General features: G+C 36.5%; 1 protein-coding gene across 1 annotated transcript in view; it reads left to right on the forward strand.

Moving 5' to 3' along the window:
* The window catches only part of LOC141494130 (liver carboxylesterase 1-like), a 97017-nt gene that overhangs the window by 14360 nt on the left and 65832 nt on the right, over nucleotides 1-16825 (forward strand). The window contains exons 8-11 of the mRNA XM_074195287.1: nucleotides 9307-9411; nucleotides 10134-10238; nucleotides 12352-12390; nucleotides 16250-16390. Coding sequence (XP_074051388.1) covers nucleotides 9307-9411; nucleotides 10134-10238; nucleotides 12352-12390; nucleotides 16250-16390 — 390 coding nt within the window. The remainder of the gene's footprint in view (nucleotides 1-9306; nucleotides 9412-10133; nucleotides 10239-12351; nucleotides 12391-16249; nucleotides 16391-16825) is intronic.

The raw sequence follows: 16825 nt of genomic DNA on the forward strand, positions 1-16825 counted from the left end.
GTATTTGTCCAATTGAGGATCTGAGAGATTTATTCTCCTTTTGTATTTGTCCAATTGTACTTCCTAAGGATTTGTTTTCTTGTTGCAAGGTATTAATTGTCTCTCCCAAATTTTCCAGTTAATTTTTAAGCTCTTTCCTTATTTCTTCAAGGAAGTCTTTCTGTGCTGAAGACCAGATCATATTCTCCTCAGAGGTTCTAGGTCTTTCTGAGTTAGCGTCTTTCCCTTCCAAGAATTTTTTTATGGATCCACCTTTCTGCTGACCCTTCTTCATTTTGCTAAGACCTTGAGTTGGGGAGGGGCTGGTTCACAGGGGCTTGGGATCACTAGAGGCTTTACTCACTGAATGCAATTTCTCTGGCTGGCCAGTAGGAGGTGTTAGTTGCTTTCTCTGGAGTGTCTGTGACCTTGATTGAGGCCTTCTCCCATTGCATGAAGGGAGGAGTTGGAGCTATTGAATTCTTTTGCCTTCAATCAGTGGTGCTCTTTACCCTGGCCTGAGGTCATTCATCAGCTGGGCTGGTTCTTCTGCTCACACACCTGGGCCTGAGGCAGAAGTAGTCTGCATTTGTTTGTTCTGGGAAGAGGTCTCAGTTGTAATTGAGGCATGGACTCTGAGTTCCTCAGACCAGAGGAGCCCAGGGATGGTGTCCTCAGCTTTCCTGCACTGGAACTCTCCCCCCCCAGCCTTGTAGGCATGCTCCAGAGGGACAGCACCAACACCAGTGCTTCTGCTCCCTAGTTGCCTCAAGCCTCTGCCGTGTAGCCCAACCGCTGATCCGACAGGTCCGGCTCTCAGGACCTCAGACTCCCAGCTCCAATTCAGCTGCTAATCTGGTTGATCTGGGCCTGATCCTCCCTCTGAGCCTAGACTCACCGGCCTGAATTTGTCCAGTGCTGCTGAGGGAGACAAATCCCGTGGTAGATGTTCTTTCTCCTGGCTTTTCTTTCTGGGTTTTGTGGGTTAGATTTCTTTTAAGAGGTTTGTTTCATATTATAGATGGGGGAAAGATCAGGAGACTTTAGAACTGTGCCTGTCTTCTCTCTGCCATCTTGGCCAGAAGTCGGATCACATTCTTTATGATAAGTCCATCACAAAAGCTACTTCCATATTTTTCTACCTTTGGCGTTGCTGATCGTAACTCCCTCCATTTGTACTTCCCTACTACCATATACTATATTTTCTTTCTCCTTTTACTCTGTACCTCTTGTTAAATGTGCTGTAGGGTAGCTGAGTGGCACAGCAGACAGATCCCTGGCCCTGGGGCCAAGAGGTCTCATGCTCACATACCACCCCCTCGGGCCCAGCATCCACCTGGCCCTATGGTCCCGTACAAGCCATACAATCTCAGCCCCTTGCAAGAAGTAAAAGAGAAAATGTATTATATCTGACCACTCTCCTCCCCACAGTCCATCCTCTCCTCCATCACTCACATCTCCTCCCATTCCCCCATCCCTATTCTCTCCTTATTACTCTAGATATCTATATCCCATGCTGTTTTCTCTCCTAGCCACCTCTGATGAGAGCAAAGGTTCCCTCTTTCCCACTTGCCTTCACCCTTCCATATCATTGCAATAGCTCATAATAAAAAAATTTTATTATATGAAATATCTTAGCCTATTGCACCTCTCCTTTCTCTTACTCCCATTACATTTCCCTTTTAGCCATTGACTCCATTTTAGACTATATTATATCTTCAAATTCAGCTCTCTCCTGTGCTTCATCTATAAAAGCTCCTTCTACCTGCTCTATTAAATTAGAAGGTTCATATGAGTATTATTAGTATCATTTTTCTATGCCGGAATACATGTAGTTCATCATCATTTAGTCCCTCATATTTTACCATTCTTCTCCACTCTCTATACTTCACCTGAGTCCTGTATTTGAAGATCAGACTTTCTGGTCAGCTCTGGCCATTGCAGAAGGAACATTTGACATTCCTCTGTTTAATAGAAAGTCCATATTTTTACCTGGAAGTGGGCATTCAGTTTTGCTGGGTAGTTGATTCTCAGTTGCATTCCGAACACTTTTGCCTTCTGGAATATTTATATTCCAATGCCTAAAAACCCTTAATGTAGTTGCTACTAAGTCCTGTGTGATCCTGACTATAGCTCCATGATATTTGAATTGTGTCCTTCTGGCTGCTTGCAACATTTTCTCGTTGATTTGGGAGTACTGGAACTTGGGTATAATATTCCTGGGAATTGTTTTTTTTTTTTGGATCTCTTTCTGGGGGAGATTGGTGGATTCTCTCAATTTCTATTTTGCCCTCTGCTTTTAGGATATCAGGGCAGTTTTCCTGTAGTAATTCTTTGAAAATGATATCAAGGCCCCTTTGCTGTACATGACTTTCATGTATCCCAATAATTTTTAAATTATCTTTCCTGAATCTGTTTTCCATATCAGTTTTTTTTCAAAGAAATGTCTCACATTTTCTTCTAATTTTTCATTCTTTTGGTTTTGAAGTATCATGTCTTGATTTCTCATAAATTCAGCAGCTCCCCTCAGTTCCATTCTACATTTGAAGGATTTGTTTTTCTCAGAGAGCTTTCTTATCTCTTTTTCCATCTGGCCAATTCTGCTTTTTAAAGCATTATTCTCCTCAATAACTTTTTGAACTATTTTATCCATTTGACCTATGCTGGTTTTTAACATTTTTTTTTATTTTCTTCAGCATTTCTTTGGATCTCCTTGACTAAGCTGGTGACTTCTTTTTCATGTTTTTCCTGCATCTCTCTCATTTCTTTTCCCAATTTTTCTTCCATATCCCTCACTTGACTTTCGAAGTCTTTTTTGATCTCTGCCATAGTCTGAGCCCAATTTCTATTTTTTTTGGAGTCTTTAGATGCAGGAGCTTGGATTTCCTCATCTTCTGATTGAATATTTTTGATCCTTCTTGGGATCATAGACAAAGTATTTCTCAATGGTGTTCATCTTTTTTCTCTGCTTACTCATTTATCCAGCATGTGCTTGGTTAGCGGTGCTTCCTGAGAATTTGAGTATTATTGGGACACCCCTCCCACAGACACACACACGCACACACACACACACACACACACACACACACACACACAACGATCTCCATGTGTGAGGCTATGTCGTCCCTCCTGGTCTGTGAATGACCACAGGTGCACCCCTCTGCCATGGAATCGAGGTGGGGGGGCCTGCAGTTCCATGGGGAGCCTAGACTGTGACCAGGATCTGAATGTGGTCAGAGTCCCAGAGTCATGTTCCAGAAACAGAGGACAGACCTCTGCAGTCTCTCTCCACTCCCCTGCCTAGGCTCAGCACTCAAGCCTGGGGTTCCAGTTTACCATGCTCTGCATGCTTCTGGTTCCTGGATCTGGGTTGCCAAGACCACGTTGCTTGCTGAGTGGGCTTCACATGCTTGTTCTGGCAGAGCCCCCCCATCCCTCAAGTTGTATCCTGTGCTCCCCAGTGTGTAGGTCAGGAAAATGTTTGGAACTGTCAGACAGAGAGCACCTAAGGGAGGATCCTCTCCTGTTGCCATCTTGGCTCCACCCCCATGACCTGAGATTCTTTTTTTTTTTTTTAGGATTTTGCAAGGCAAATGGGGTTAAGTGGCTTGCCCAAGGCCACACAGCTAGGTAATTATCAAGTGTCTGAGACTGGATTTGAACCCAGGTACTCCTGACTCCAGGGCCAGTGCTTTATTCACTGTACTACCTAGATGCCCCCAACATGAGATTCTTGACTGAAAAAAAAGTTAATAGCAAAAGTATGTATCAAGGTGGCATATATATATATATATATATATATATGTATATATGTATATATGTATATATATAATTTGAAAAATACTATTTCTCTTATAATAATATTTTTTAAAATAGTGCTTCAAAAGAACTTTCCCTATTGCAATCTCATGAGATAGTTATACCACTGTTAATCTTACAGATGAGGAAGTAGAGGTTAATTGATGGAATGTGTCCTGCCTAAGTTCATGAAGTTAGAGTATGACAATTGGGTATGAAACTCAGGTCCTGACCTCAAATCCAGAGCATTCCTACTAATTTCTGTTGTATACTCAATGTTGGTTAGAGCACAATAAAATGATAATAGCCCAATGTCTCTCCATGGTGGCCCAAATGGTTTGGAGGAAAGTAGAATGAGAATAGTTTTCATTAAGTTTTTTTGAGAGCATTAGGAGGCATAGAATAAAATATGATGGTGCTATAGTTTTTTAAGGGCTTTACAAACAACTCATTTTCCAAGAGAAAGGAACCTATTTCAAATTCTCTCAACTCCTTCTTCCCTACTTTCCTCTGATAGAGGGATTGAACTTGGAAAACTTGAGTGGAAGACAAAAAGTGTGATTTTTCGCAATTAACTCCTCTAACTTACCTCTCTCCTTTCCTCCTCTCTTCATTTACTTCTTTTTCTTCATTCCTTTAACATTCTAAAGTATTTATTTGTTATAAAATATTGCATTAGTTTCTATGGAAAATACAATTTTGAGAAAGAAATATTCCCTATTCTGACATAATAGAGGTAAAAGACAGAAACAGACATTCATCATACACAATGACATGATAAAAACAATAAATACTGGTTAGGCTGTGGGGAGCAAGTGCAATCTTAAAGAGATCAAAGAAAATAGAAAGTGTCCAAGTACAGAAACATATTTTTAGCAGCTCTTTTTTATACAGCTGGGAATTAGGAATTGATGGTATAACATCAATTGGGGAATGGCTGAACAAGTTGTGGTTATTGAACATATGTGGTATATGGTATATAAGATATGGTAATACAGAATACTATTGTACTATGAATGACAAAGTGTATGGTGTCAAAAAATAACTGGGAAGACTTATATATGAACTGATGTAAAGTGAAGTGAACAGAACAAGAATAATACTGTGCACAGTAACAGCAATGCTGTAATGATAATCAACTATGAAAGACTTAGCTACTATGATAAATACAATGATGCCTGGAAAATTCAAAGGACTCATGATGAAAAATGCTAACCACCTCCCTAAAAGAGAACTGATGATCTCCAAGTGTAGTGTTAAATATATTATTTTTTCATTTTATTTTCTTGCTCACATTATTATGAGTTTTGTGAAATGCCTGATATGGAGACAAGTTTTTCATGACTTTACATGTATAACGGATATTATATTGTTTGCCTTCTCAATGAATAGGAGAAGGGTTTAAAGGAACAAGAGAATTTGTAACTTAAAAATCACAAGATAAATGTTGAGAAAATAAAAAAAGGAAAGGTTAAACAAATTTAGACAAAATTAGCATAAAAGAAGTCTATGACGAAATTAAGGCTACCACATATGAGGAACATGAAGAAATCTCTAAAGACCTTCACATACTAATACAAAGTATACACACTTGAGTATAGTGATTATAGAGGCTGTGGATCCTATGTGGCAAATGTATACCATCTCCAGTTGGTTTGACTTCTTCACCTTAAAATTCACTCTTGGTGGAAGGTTGGGGCGGGGGGGGGGGGGTGGAAGCCCAGGGAGAAGCCAACTATGACTGTCACATTGCTATAAATCGCTCTCAGAATCCCATCAGTACCTCCATAATTGGGGACAAATATCCATTAAAATATTGATTATAACTTGTGAGTGTCCCCTAGTGGATTATTCCATTTATACAAATTAGTGAAAATAACAACACTTACTATTATATATTGAACAATTTCTAACTAAAAATCAAATGCTGTTATATTCAAACATGAGAGCTCATTCATAAATCTGCGTCATTTTCATCAATACCAACACTATTTGTAGGGAGAATGAGAATATGCTGACAGAAACCTAGTCATGTGTAAAAGGTAACCCATTCAAAATTCTGGATGGCAAGCTTGGCTGTCTGTGATTTCCTCAGGAAAAGGTTAGTATCACCCATCAACCACTCCTCTTCTATACTTCTCTGATCTGTTGGACAAAGCTTTTTCTCTGTTATTCTCAGGCTTGGTATTCTGAAGCAGAAAGCTTGGCAGTCTTTTTTTTTTTTTTGCAAGGCAATGGGGTTAAGTGATATGCCCAAGGTCATCACAGCTAGCTAATTATTAAGAGTCCGAGGCTCAATTTGAACTCAGGTCCTCTTGAGTCCAGGGCTAGTTCTCTATCAACTGTACCACCTATTTGTTCTGCTAACAGTAGGACAGTAGTCTTAAGTCTGAAATCTCTCAAATTGCTAATCTGATTCCTTGATCAGCAATATATCTCTCTTTCATGGATGGGATTCTCTGGAAAGAGAAAAATAGTGCCATTTAATCCTGCAAACTGCAAAACTATTCAGATCTTGTTTTGGGCTTTGATGAGTTTTTCTTTTTCAAGACATAGAGAGGACAGGAAAGGTCAGTGTAGGTAAGACTGATGAATTTTCCTCCCTGAACTCTAGATGGCTATAAAGAGCCATATTTTTTGCCTAAGCAGCTCTTTACATAACATAGAATATTACTTTTTTGTCACACAGCACCCAAAATGAAAACTTTTCTCCAAGCTTTTACATGAGGAAAAGTGAACATAAAGTGAATAAATGTACAAAGAATATTGTTTGGTACTTAGAAAGCCTAAGAAAAGTGTTTTGAACCATTAGATTTTGGAATTAATTAAAATATATTAAATCAAAAAGGTTTTATAGAAATAAAATCAATGTAGCCAAGAATAGAAAGCAGAAAACTGGGAAAAATTTCATAGATTGTCTCTCAACTAGAGGTTTCATTTCTCAAATTTATTAAATTTATTCCTTGCAAGTTATAACTCAACTGACAGTCAAAGGTTATATAAATAATTTTTGAGGAAAAAATCAAAGCTATGTATAGTCAAATGAAAGAATGCTCTAAATCATCATTGATTAGAGAAATGTAAATGAAATCAACTTTGAGATGGCATCTTACAATCTTACACTTATGAGATTGGGAAAATGATAGATAACCTTCAATTGAAAAATGTCTAAATAAATTGTGATACATGAATGTATGACATATACTGTGCTATAAGAAATTATAAAGTAATTGGTTTAAAAAACATAGAAAGACCTACATGTAATAATGAAAAATGAAATGAGTAATAGCAAGAGAATGTGGTACAAAGTAACAGAAATATTTCTCCTAAAACAAATTTGAATAGCTAATTTATCTTTAGTATCATAGATACTTAAACCAAAGGACCTATGAAGGAAGATGTTATAGATCTCTAGAGGAAAGAACTGATAAATAGAAGTGTCCATGATATTATTTTCACATTTATGTAGATCTATATGTATTGTATGTATATATATATGTGTGTGTGTGTGTAAACATATGCATATTCTATATAATTATATTTAATCATATCCTCCTATGGAGAGTCATGGAGGGATGGAGAAAAAAATAAAAAGTGTTCGGCAAAGAACAAAAGAAAACTTGGTAGAAACCACAGGATAAACAAGGTAGGTTTGAAAGCAATGTGTAATATTTATTACATTGTTTTTCAAAAAAACGTAAATAGTCTGAAATGGAAATTCATGACTTTATATTGAATCCTCTACTGTGTACTTGGAAATGTTCTTTTTTTCTCTTTTATGTATTTTAGTTAATAAATAAAAATTTTAAAAAATCAATTAGCATGTTAACAATTAAGCAAGTTTAGCCTTTTGTATTTATCAACAATGTTTTGAATGACACTTTTAATCCAAATAAAATGCATTAGTGATACAGAACAGTATTTTTTGAGATCTGAAAGTGAAGGGTGTTACTTATTATGAGTAAAGAGGTAGAGTTTTTGGCATTTGGAAAATTAGAAAAATTTAAAGAAGAAAATTATTTTTCTTCTCTTTCTTTTTCTTCTTTTAGCTCCCCATTTTTCTCTTTACTGTCTTCTTCTTTCCCTATTCTTGTATTTTTCTCTCCCTTTCTGGCTTGGATATTAGAATATTTATAGGGAGAGGCTATTTAAACCTTTTATAGTGAGGCACGAATAAAGCAAAACTTCCTACTTCCTTCTCACCAGCAGGTGCCCCACTGAGAATTATCTGAGTAATATAGCAAAAGGGATGGTGTCTGAAGAAATTGTTTGTCTTTGTTGATCTTAACAGTTCTCATCCTCAACTGACATAGCAAATTAGTGAGATATTATTTCACTTACTACAATTTTTGATCCCCTTTAAACCTTTTTTTGATAACGATACTGCCAATTGGCAGCAGATGAATACAGAACCATGTTTATAGGCAAACCATAATTTCAGAGCCTCCTGGAAGTTCCCTTGTACTAAAAGGCATCCACTGGCTTCTGATGCTCTTAATAGAATTTCATTTTATTTAAGCTTTGTTTACACTTAAAACCTAAATCACTCTAGGAGGATCAGACTATTAAATTTTAGTTATCCATATTTCTGTGGGCAGCTTTCCCTAAGAAGTGGAGTATTTTAGGGTAAGAACAGGAAAAAGAAGGGAGAGTAGTGAATGAGGATAGCAGAGGGATATTGCTGGAAGAAAATCACAACTGTTTTTTTCTAGGATAAAAAAAAAACTTTGTCACATGTGCCTGGCTCATATCACTCACACATATGCTACTTGGTTAATTTTTCTGATGTTCTTTCTGAAAAAGAAAATTCTAGGGTAAAGTCAACCTTGGCAATATCAGGTCACTAAAGAAAAATGAATACATTTTTAAAAATCCTTTTATCATTTATTCCTGTCCCAGAAGAATGGACAGCTTATTCATTAGCATTTGAGCCCTGACCCACCGTCTTTGTTGGTCTAGATGGTATGTTTAACTAGCCATTTGGGTACCTAGGGCAAGTTTTAGAAAATGTACCTAAAACAAAAAATATGAATCATTGGATGGATTATCTTCTGAAGAGTAACTGAGGTGGAGGGAAAGACTTTTGAAACAACAAACCTAGGTGGTGTTTGAAGAGACTGGAGGACTCTTTTTTGTTTGTTTTTAAATAAATATTTATAACATATACACTAGCTAAAAGACAATATGGAAAGAGCTTAAGAATCAAAGATAAAAAGAAAAAGTTCTTGTTCTTTAGGAGCTTACATTTCTCATGAGAGCAACAACATATACATGGATGAGTTAGAAGTTTTTGCAGGTGTGATGCAGGTTGGGAAGGAATTCACCTGGGGGAGGAAGTGTAACAGTAGTTAACTTCCTATGTTAACTAATTGTTTTTATAATTAGGAACTAAGCTCATTTATTTTATGCTGTGGACATAATAGCCATTGTCATATTCTCTAAATTTTTATGCATTAGCAAAAGTCAGTTGCTTCAATGCAGTTATGGCTCTGCTCTGAAATTATTTTAATTTCCCTTTGTTCCTTTCAGATTGTATCTCCTTTGACCAAGAATCTCTTCCACCGGGCTATTTCCCAGAGTGGAGTTGTCCTTATGGAATCTCTATATAGTTCTAACATTAAACCAACAACTGAGGTAGACTTCTTGCATTTTTGTTTGTCTTTCATTCTCAAAGAAGAGAAAACATCAGGGAGGTGATGCTATGACAATCATGTGAACTGGATTTGAGTGAGGGGAGTGCTATGCAAAATCCCCAGCCTCCCTTTCTCCTCTGGAGCTATCTGGGTCCAGTGACCAGTTATGGATCAGTGTGACTAGAGATGTCCAGGATGGGGGACAGTCAGGGTTAATTGGCTTGCCCAGGGTCACACAGCTAGTAAGAGTCAGGTGCGTGAGAGCAGATTTGAACTCAGGTCCATTTAACTTCAGGGTCCATATTGCAACCACTACACGAACTAGCTTCCCTATACAAGATTTAGAACTAAAAGAGACATCAGTAATTTTCTAGTTTCAGCTTTTTCATTTTACATAGGAGACAACTGTGCTCCAGAGACATAACTTGTCCAAAATCAGAGGTCATAAGGAGGCACACCAAGATTTAACCCAGGTCCTTTGACTTCATATCTAGTACTGCATATGCTGTGCTGTGGGATCATACTTTTAAGAACATACTGATTTCTTTTACTATTTCTTCTTTGGTAACATTGATTTAATCTTTCATTATTGTTCCTATATAGATAGAAATTGTTCCTGGAATATAGAAATGAAAGAGATAGATACATAGATATCAATGGAGAGGTAGATATAATAGCTAAGGCTAGTTAGACCCAGTTTTTTGTATTTTTTTCCTTTGGCAGAAAATTACAAGCCTGATTGGGTGTAAAAGAACTACTTCAGCCAGCATGGTTCATTGTATACGGCAGAAGACAGAGGAAGAGATCCTGAATACAACTCTTGAGATGGTAGGTGACAGAGTTATGACCCAATAGCTCTTTAGCATGTTTCATTGTACATTATGATTTTTGAATTCTCCAGGTCCTCCAGGTAGCATGGATGGGCTCCCATGTCTGCAAAACTCTGATATTCAGAATTGTAGGTAGTTGTACTTTTAAGTATGAATCAAACTAGGGGTGGCTAGGTGGTATAGTGGATAAAGCACCGGCCTTGGAGTCAGGAGTACCTGGGTTCAAATCCGGTCTCAGACACTTAATAATTACCTAGCTGTGTGGCCTTGGGCAAGCTATTTAACCCCATTTGCCTTGCAAAAACCTAAAAAAAAAGAATGAATCAAACTAGCTCTTCAATTCACTTTAATTAATGTACAAATCACCCATAACATAAGAAATTATTTTCAGACCTTCACATCCATTGTCTTTGTGTCCATCTGTCTGAGGCCAAGGAAGGTAGACTAGAAGATTATTAAAAATCCCTCATTATTTAATTATTTAATTAGTCAACTGCTTCTAGAATCTATCATCCCATGGAAAACCAAGGTAGAGGGGAATGGAAAGACACCTAGGAGTGGTAGAAAGCCAAAAATATCAGTCCCTTCCCTCACAAAGGGGTCTATGCTCAACATGGAAGAGGGTGAAATGAATAAACATTTATATAGTGCCTGTTATGTTTAATGCTTTGCAAATATTATTCCATTTGATCCTCCCATCCACCCTAGTAAATAGATACTATGATTATATCATTATTGTTCTCATTTTACAGTTGAAGAAACTGAAGTAGACAGTTTGTAGGGGCCTGAATGATCTAGATATTTTTCTTTATTAGAAAGATTTTTATTTATTTTGAATTTTATAATTTTTCTCCCATTCTTGCTTCCCTCTCCCCCACTCCCCACAGAGGGCATTTTGTTAGTCTTTCCATTGTTTCCATGGTATACATTGATCTCAGTTGAATGAGATGAGAGAGAAATCATACACTTAAGGAAGAAAAATAAAGTATAAGATATAACAAAATTACATAATAAGATAACTTTTTTTTCTAAATTGAAGGTAACAGTCTTTGATCTTTGTTCAAACACTGCAATTTTTTCTCTGGATACAGATGGTATTCTCCATTGCAGATAGCTCAGAATTGTTTCTGGTTGTCGTACTGATGGAATGAGCAAGTCCATCACAGTTGATCATCACCCCAGTGTTGCTGTAAGGGTGTACAATGTTTTTCTGGTTCTGCTCATCTCACTCAGCATCAGTTCATGCAAAACCTTCCAGGCTTCCCTGAATTCCCAACCCTCCTGGTTTCTAGTGTTCCATGACATACATATACCACAGTTTGTTAAGCCATTCCCCAATTGAAGGATATTCACTTAATTTCCAATTCTTTGCCACCACAGAGCTGCTATAAATATTTTTGTACAAGTGATGTTTTTACCCTTTTTCATAATCTCTTCAGGGTGTAGACCCAGTAGTTGTATTGCTGGATCAAAGGGTATACAAATATTTTTTGCCCTTTGAATAATTTAGATAAATGCAACAATTCTCTGCTTTTTGCCTAGACCAGTTGGGAATCTGTAGAATCTAGCAATCTTGAAACATTCAAAATCTCTTATAAACTATCCCTGGATAGTTTATAAAGGAGATAGTGAGGGAACTGTTTCTATTTTAGTTCCCAGGCCACTTTCAAAGTTTCTACTAAATTCAACTTTACTTGCAGAATTATATAAATAAAAAATGGTGTAGTTTTATTTCCTTTGCTTTTCACCTGAAGTAATGAGATGAGTGTGAAAAAAAAGAGAGGGATGTTGAAGAGTTTGTCTTATACAAAGGATGGAAAAAAAATCCTTGTTATGTACAGAACTACATGTCTCAGAACTCTTTTTTCAGAATCTTAAAATTAAGGAAAAGTGGGAGGGGTTATTCATAACTTGGAAGGATAACTACAAAGCTGAGATCCAATAGGTCTTATCATTCTTAATAGAATCCACTTCTGTGGATTGTGTTGTGATGGGTAGGGATCAGAACCTTGTCCACTTCACCCCTGAACAGAACTTGACATTTTCAAGAAATAGCAAGTCCAACTCTTTTTGAGAAGTTCTTTCACCTTTGTTGTTTTTCCCCCCCACAGAAATTATTCAGTTTGGATATTTTTGGAGACCCTACAAAGGTAAATTGTCCTGGGCTTCTTTAGCAGAAATTTTAAATCTTGGTCCCTTTAAGCTCTAATTAAACAAAAGAAATGAAATCATTCATTATCAAAAAAAGGAATGAACTTCATTCTCTCACAGGGAATCATTCAATCCTGTAGTGTTGACCTACCCAGTCCAAGATACACAGGTATATAGCTGTAGGGCCCTTTTAGAGGTTGACCTTATGTATTTCAGATAAATATCTGAGGAAGCTATTCAGCTGAGTTGCTGACTGCTTCATTAACTTTTGGAGATAAGGTCAAGGCCTCAAATAAACCTGGATGATTATTTTTTATCCTGTGAGGTGAATATGTGGTACAAGATGGCCTACAAGATGGTTTGAATTAATTACTAAATCAAAGAATGATTTGACATTTTGGAGATTCCAATTCTTAGTTTAGCAATAAGGAACATTCTCCTCAGCTCTTCATCTCCCATCACCATCAGTACCAAGTTAGTTGTCCCTTTTAGTTAGTTGCCTTGTATTCATAGAATACTTTAGACTCCCTTCTCTTAAGTATTGATATTAACTTATACTTAAGTAGTCCTATTAGAATAAGTAGAAGACCAATTAACTCTACTGTCTCTAAATATGGGCCCCTCCTGAATCTCTCCAGCTCATCACTCATGACTTTTCTTCAGTCCTGACTTGTACAAAATGGAAATATTTCCTCTCTTTTTGATTTAATTTTCATAATAAACGGAAAGATTATCTGCATATTCTAGCTTAAACAAATGACAATGTAATAATAGTAGGAAGAAATGTTGATTAAGAGCCAGGAGATCAAAGATTATTCCAAAAGTTCAGACTTTGCCATCTATCAATTAGGAGAACATGATCAGCTCATATCTCCCTTCCTGAGCCTCAATTTCCTAATCTGTAAAAGTAGAGAGCATAGAATTCCTCTTTTACAGTTGAAAATGTTTATTGAATGCAGGTATTATTTGGTTTTAAATTTTGTATTTCCAGTCATTAGCACATAACAAATATATTTAAAGACTATAGACTTAAGAGCTAAAATGGCCCTAAATTGGAGGACACCAAGTTTCAACTCCCTCCATTTTACTTTAAAGGAAACTGAAGTACAGAGAGGGTAAACGTACTTGCTCAGTGTCGTATAGGTACTATTTACTGAGATAGGGTCTGAACCCAGGTCCTCCTGATTCCAAGTCCAGGACTTTAAACACTACATGACTCTGACTCTTAATAAATGTATGTTGATTTGAAAATTTACTGAGTTAGGAAGACCTGATTCAAATCTGGATTCAGATACTTACTTTCTGGGCAATTTCTGTTTGTCTCATTTTCTTCACCTGTAAAATGGGACTAATAATAACTATCTTGAAGAATTATTGTAAAGTTCAAATAAGATAATATGAAAAACTCTCAGCACAGTATCAGTTACAAGGGAGCTACTTAGTATAATATAGTAAAATAAATGTTTTTTCCCCCCTCTCCTTTTTCTTCCCTTCATTGAATAGGGACTAAGGTCCCTTGTTGCTCTGCCCCCAAAGGACCTCTAACTCTTTTGTGATTGTTTCCTTATCTGTAAAATGGGGATAATACTGATGTCACCTAATTCATAGCATTGTGAAGAGCCAATGAGATATTGGATGCGAAAGGGGTTTGTCAACTGGAAAGAATGATTGATATACATCTATTCAAACAAAGATATATTTGTTGGTGAAAAAAGAAACTGGGGGCTGCTTTAAGAAAGGCATAAATTTGCCTGAAAGAAACTTTAAAAAACACAAAGAAGAGAGCAGAAGCAAATTCAGGAGACATGGAGAAGTAGGGTATTTATTAGTATCTTTAAACTAATGTTAATATATACTTTAAAATAGTTGTATATAATAGGAATTTGTGGTTTTGTATTAAATACTATTTCTTTACTTTTGGAAGGATATAAGAATTTATTAAGTGCATGCACTGTGCTAATCACTTTACAAATGTTATCTCATTTGAGGAAACTGAGGCAAACACATTAAGTGACAAATCCATGCTTTTACAATTAGGAAGTACCTGTGGCTGGTTTTGAACCCAGGTTTTACTGACTTCCAGTTCCAATGCTCTGAATTCAGTCTTATCTTTCTATATGAATTATGTTCATGTTTGTCTATGTTTAAGTTCATAATTCTAAAAAAAAGCAAAGAAAAAGTCGAAAGGCATATTAGCCCTGCATAAGGAGCAGGCAGTACCTTGCCCCTCCTCTTCTGCCTGGCAAGAGCAAGTCTGGAATATTGTATTCATTTCTGGGGGCCACCTTCTAGTAGTTAGGGATAAGGATGGTGAGAGGCTTATTTCTAGTTTATGATGTGGGAAAAAAGCCAGGGATATTTTGTTTGTAGAAGACTTGAAGGACATCATAGTAGTCTTTAAGAGCTTAAAGGTCTATTATTCTAAAGAGGGATTAGACACATTAGGAGCCTGGAGTGTAAGTTTCAAGGAGGTTAATTTTGAGTGCATGTCTTACACAGGAGCAAGTTCCCCATCAACCCTTCCCTCTCCCAACCTCTCATTTAAAATCTTCAGTAAAAGACTAGAAAATACCCATTGGTGATGTTGAAGAGGGGATTTTTTTCCTTTTCTGGCATAGGTTAGATCAGATATTCCTTTAGGTGCCTTCCAACTTTGAGATTTTGTGATTTTTTTTTCTAAACAGACATAAGAGAATTAAAACTGTATAAACTTATATAGATTTAAGCATAGAGTTATAGATTTATATAGACTTAAATACACTAACTAAATTTATATAGACATTATATTCTTAAAACAATAATAATAATAACGTTTGTCTTTCATTTTTGAAGAAGTGCACGACATTAGAGACGTGATACCATGATAATCATATGAATTGGATTTGAGTGAGGGGGCACTGTGTTAAGTCACCAGGCTCACTTTTTCCTCCAGAGTCATCCAGGTCCAGTGCCCAGATCTGAATCAGGATGACTGGAGATGGCCCTGGATGTGAGGCAATCAGGGTTAAGTGACTTGTCCAAGGTCACATAGCTAGGAAGTGTCAGAGGCTAGATTTGAACTCCCATTTTCCTGATTCCAGGACCAGTGCTCTGTCCACTGCACCATCTAGCTGTCCTCCCTATACTTATTCTTATTACACAAAGTATAAATTAATGTCAAGGCATAAATGGCATAAAGATGTGAAAGAAAACAATGATGGAATAACACTTCACACCTTTTCCTACAACCTTAAGAAATAGTCAATACAAGTTTTATTGTTTCTATCTTAGAAAGCCAGAGAATAAATAACTAACTCACAACATAACAAGGAAGTATTGGAGTATTAGAGTCAGGACCCTAATTTTAAAATTCTAATTTCAGTACCTTTTTTATGTCCCAAGGAATAATGAATGATTTCAGATGCTGGAAAGAGCTAGAGTGATCAGGGAAGGATTTCTGGGGAGGGGGAGCTGTGGGGGGGAGGGAAATTTCAATTTGGTTTTGACCTTGAAAAAAATGAGGTGACAATGAATAGTTGATCCAATAATTTCTTAGCATTATTTATGACTCACTAACTAAACCTGACCAATCTTTCTAAAGGATCAGAATTTGTATTCTGATCTTTTTCTTTATTTTTGTTAGCAGCAAATAATGTTTATTAATGATTAATAATTAGAGCTAAAGACACTATCCTTAGATTGTCTTGTCATTCAGAGACTCAATTCAAAGTTTCAGGTCCTCTTCTCTGTTGTGCCAATCCTTAATTACTGGGAATATGACAACCTATAAGTCATAGTCATACAAAACTATACAATTCAATTTTGGGGGCAAGGGAGGGAAAGGAGAGTGGATGTATAATTTTTATTTTTTTTTTATAGAAAATTGCATTCATACCTGCAATCCTGGATGGAGTATTTTTCCCTAAAAACCCCAAAGAACTCCTTGCTGAAAAGCAGTTCAATCAGATCCCCTACATTGTGGGAATCAACAACAACGAATTCAGCTGGCTTCTTCCAACTGTAAGGGTCCTTTGGTTTTGTCTAGAATTTCATTCTTTTCTTTTACAGGGCAGTAATCCTTTTCTAAATTAATTTATGACTTGATAAGATATATCTATTACTGCTGCTTTTTAGTGAACTCCATGCCCTTAAATCTTACCTCCAAGAATTAAGATTATTAACCTTGGTGAAGTGTATGGAAATTTTGTCTACACAATGTTTCTAAATGCATAAAATTAAACACATGGGATCATAATAGATATGAACTATACTGAAATAGAATTTTTTAAAAAAATTCATGAACTCCACTTTAATCATGAATACCTTGTGATCTCTTCTACCTCCTTCCTATTAAGTGAAAAAAAAAGATTTGTATGAGGCCCTAGATTGAACCCCAAACATTATGCAATATAGAGGAAATATGGATGGCATGATAGAAAAGGTGCCATTTTGGGG

Source organism: Macrotis lagotis, chromosome 1 (genome assembly GCF_037893015.1).
Source record: "Macrotis lagotis isolate mMagLag1 chromosome 1, bilby.v1.9.chrom.fasta, whole genome shotgun sequence".
Classification (NCBI taxonomy): domain Eukaryota; kingdom Metazoa; phylum Chordata; class Mammalia; order Peramelemorphia; family Peramelidae; genus Macrotis; species Macrotis lagotis.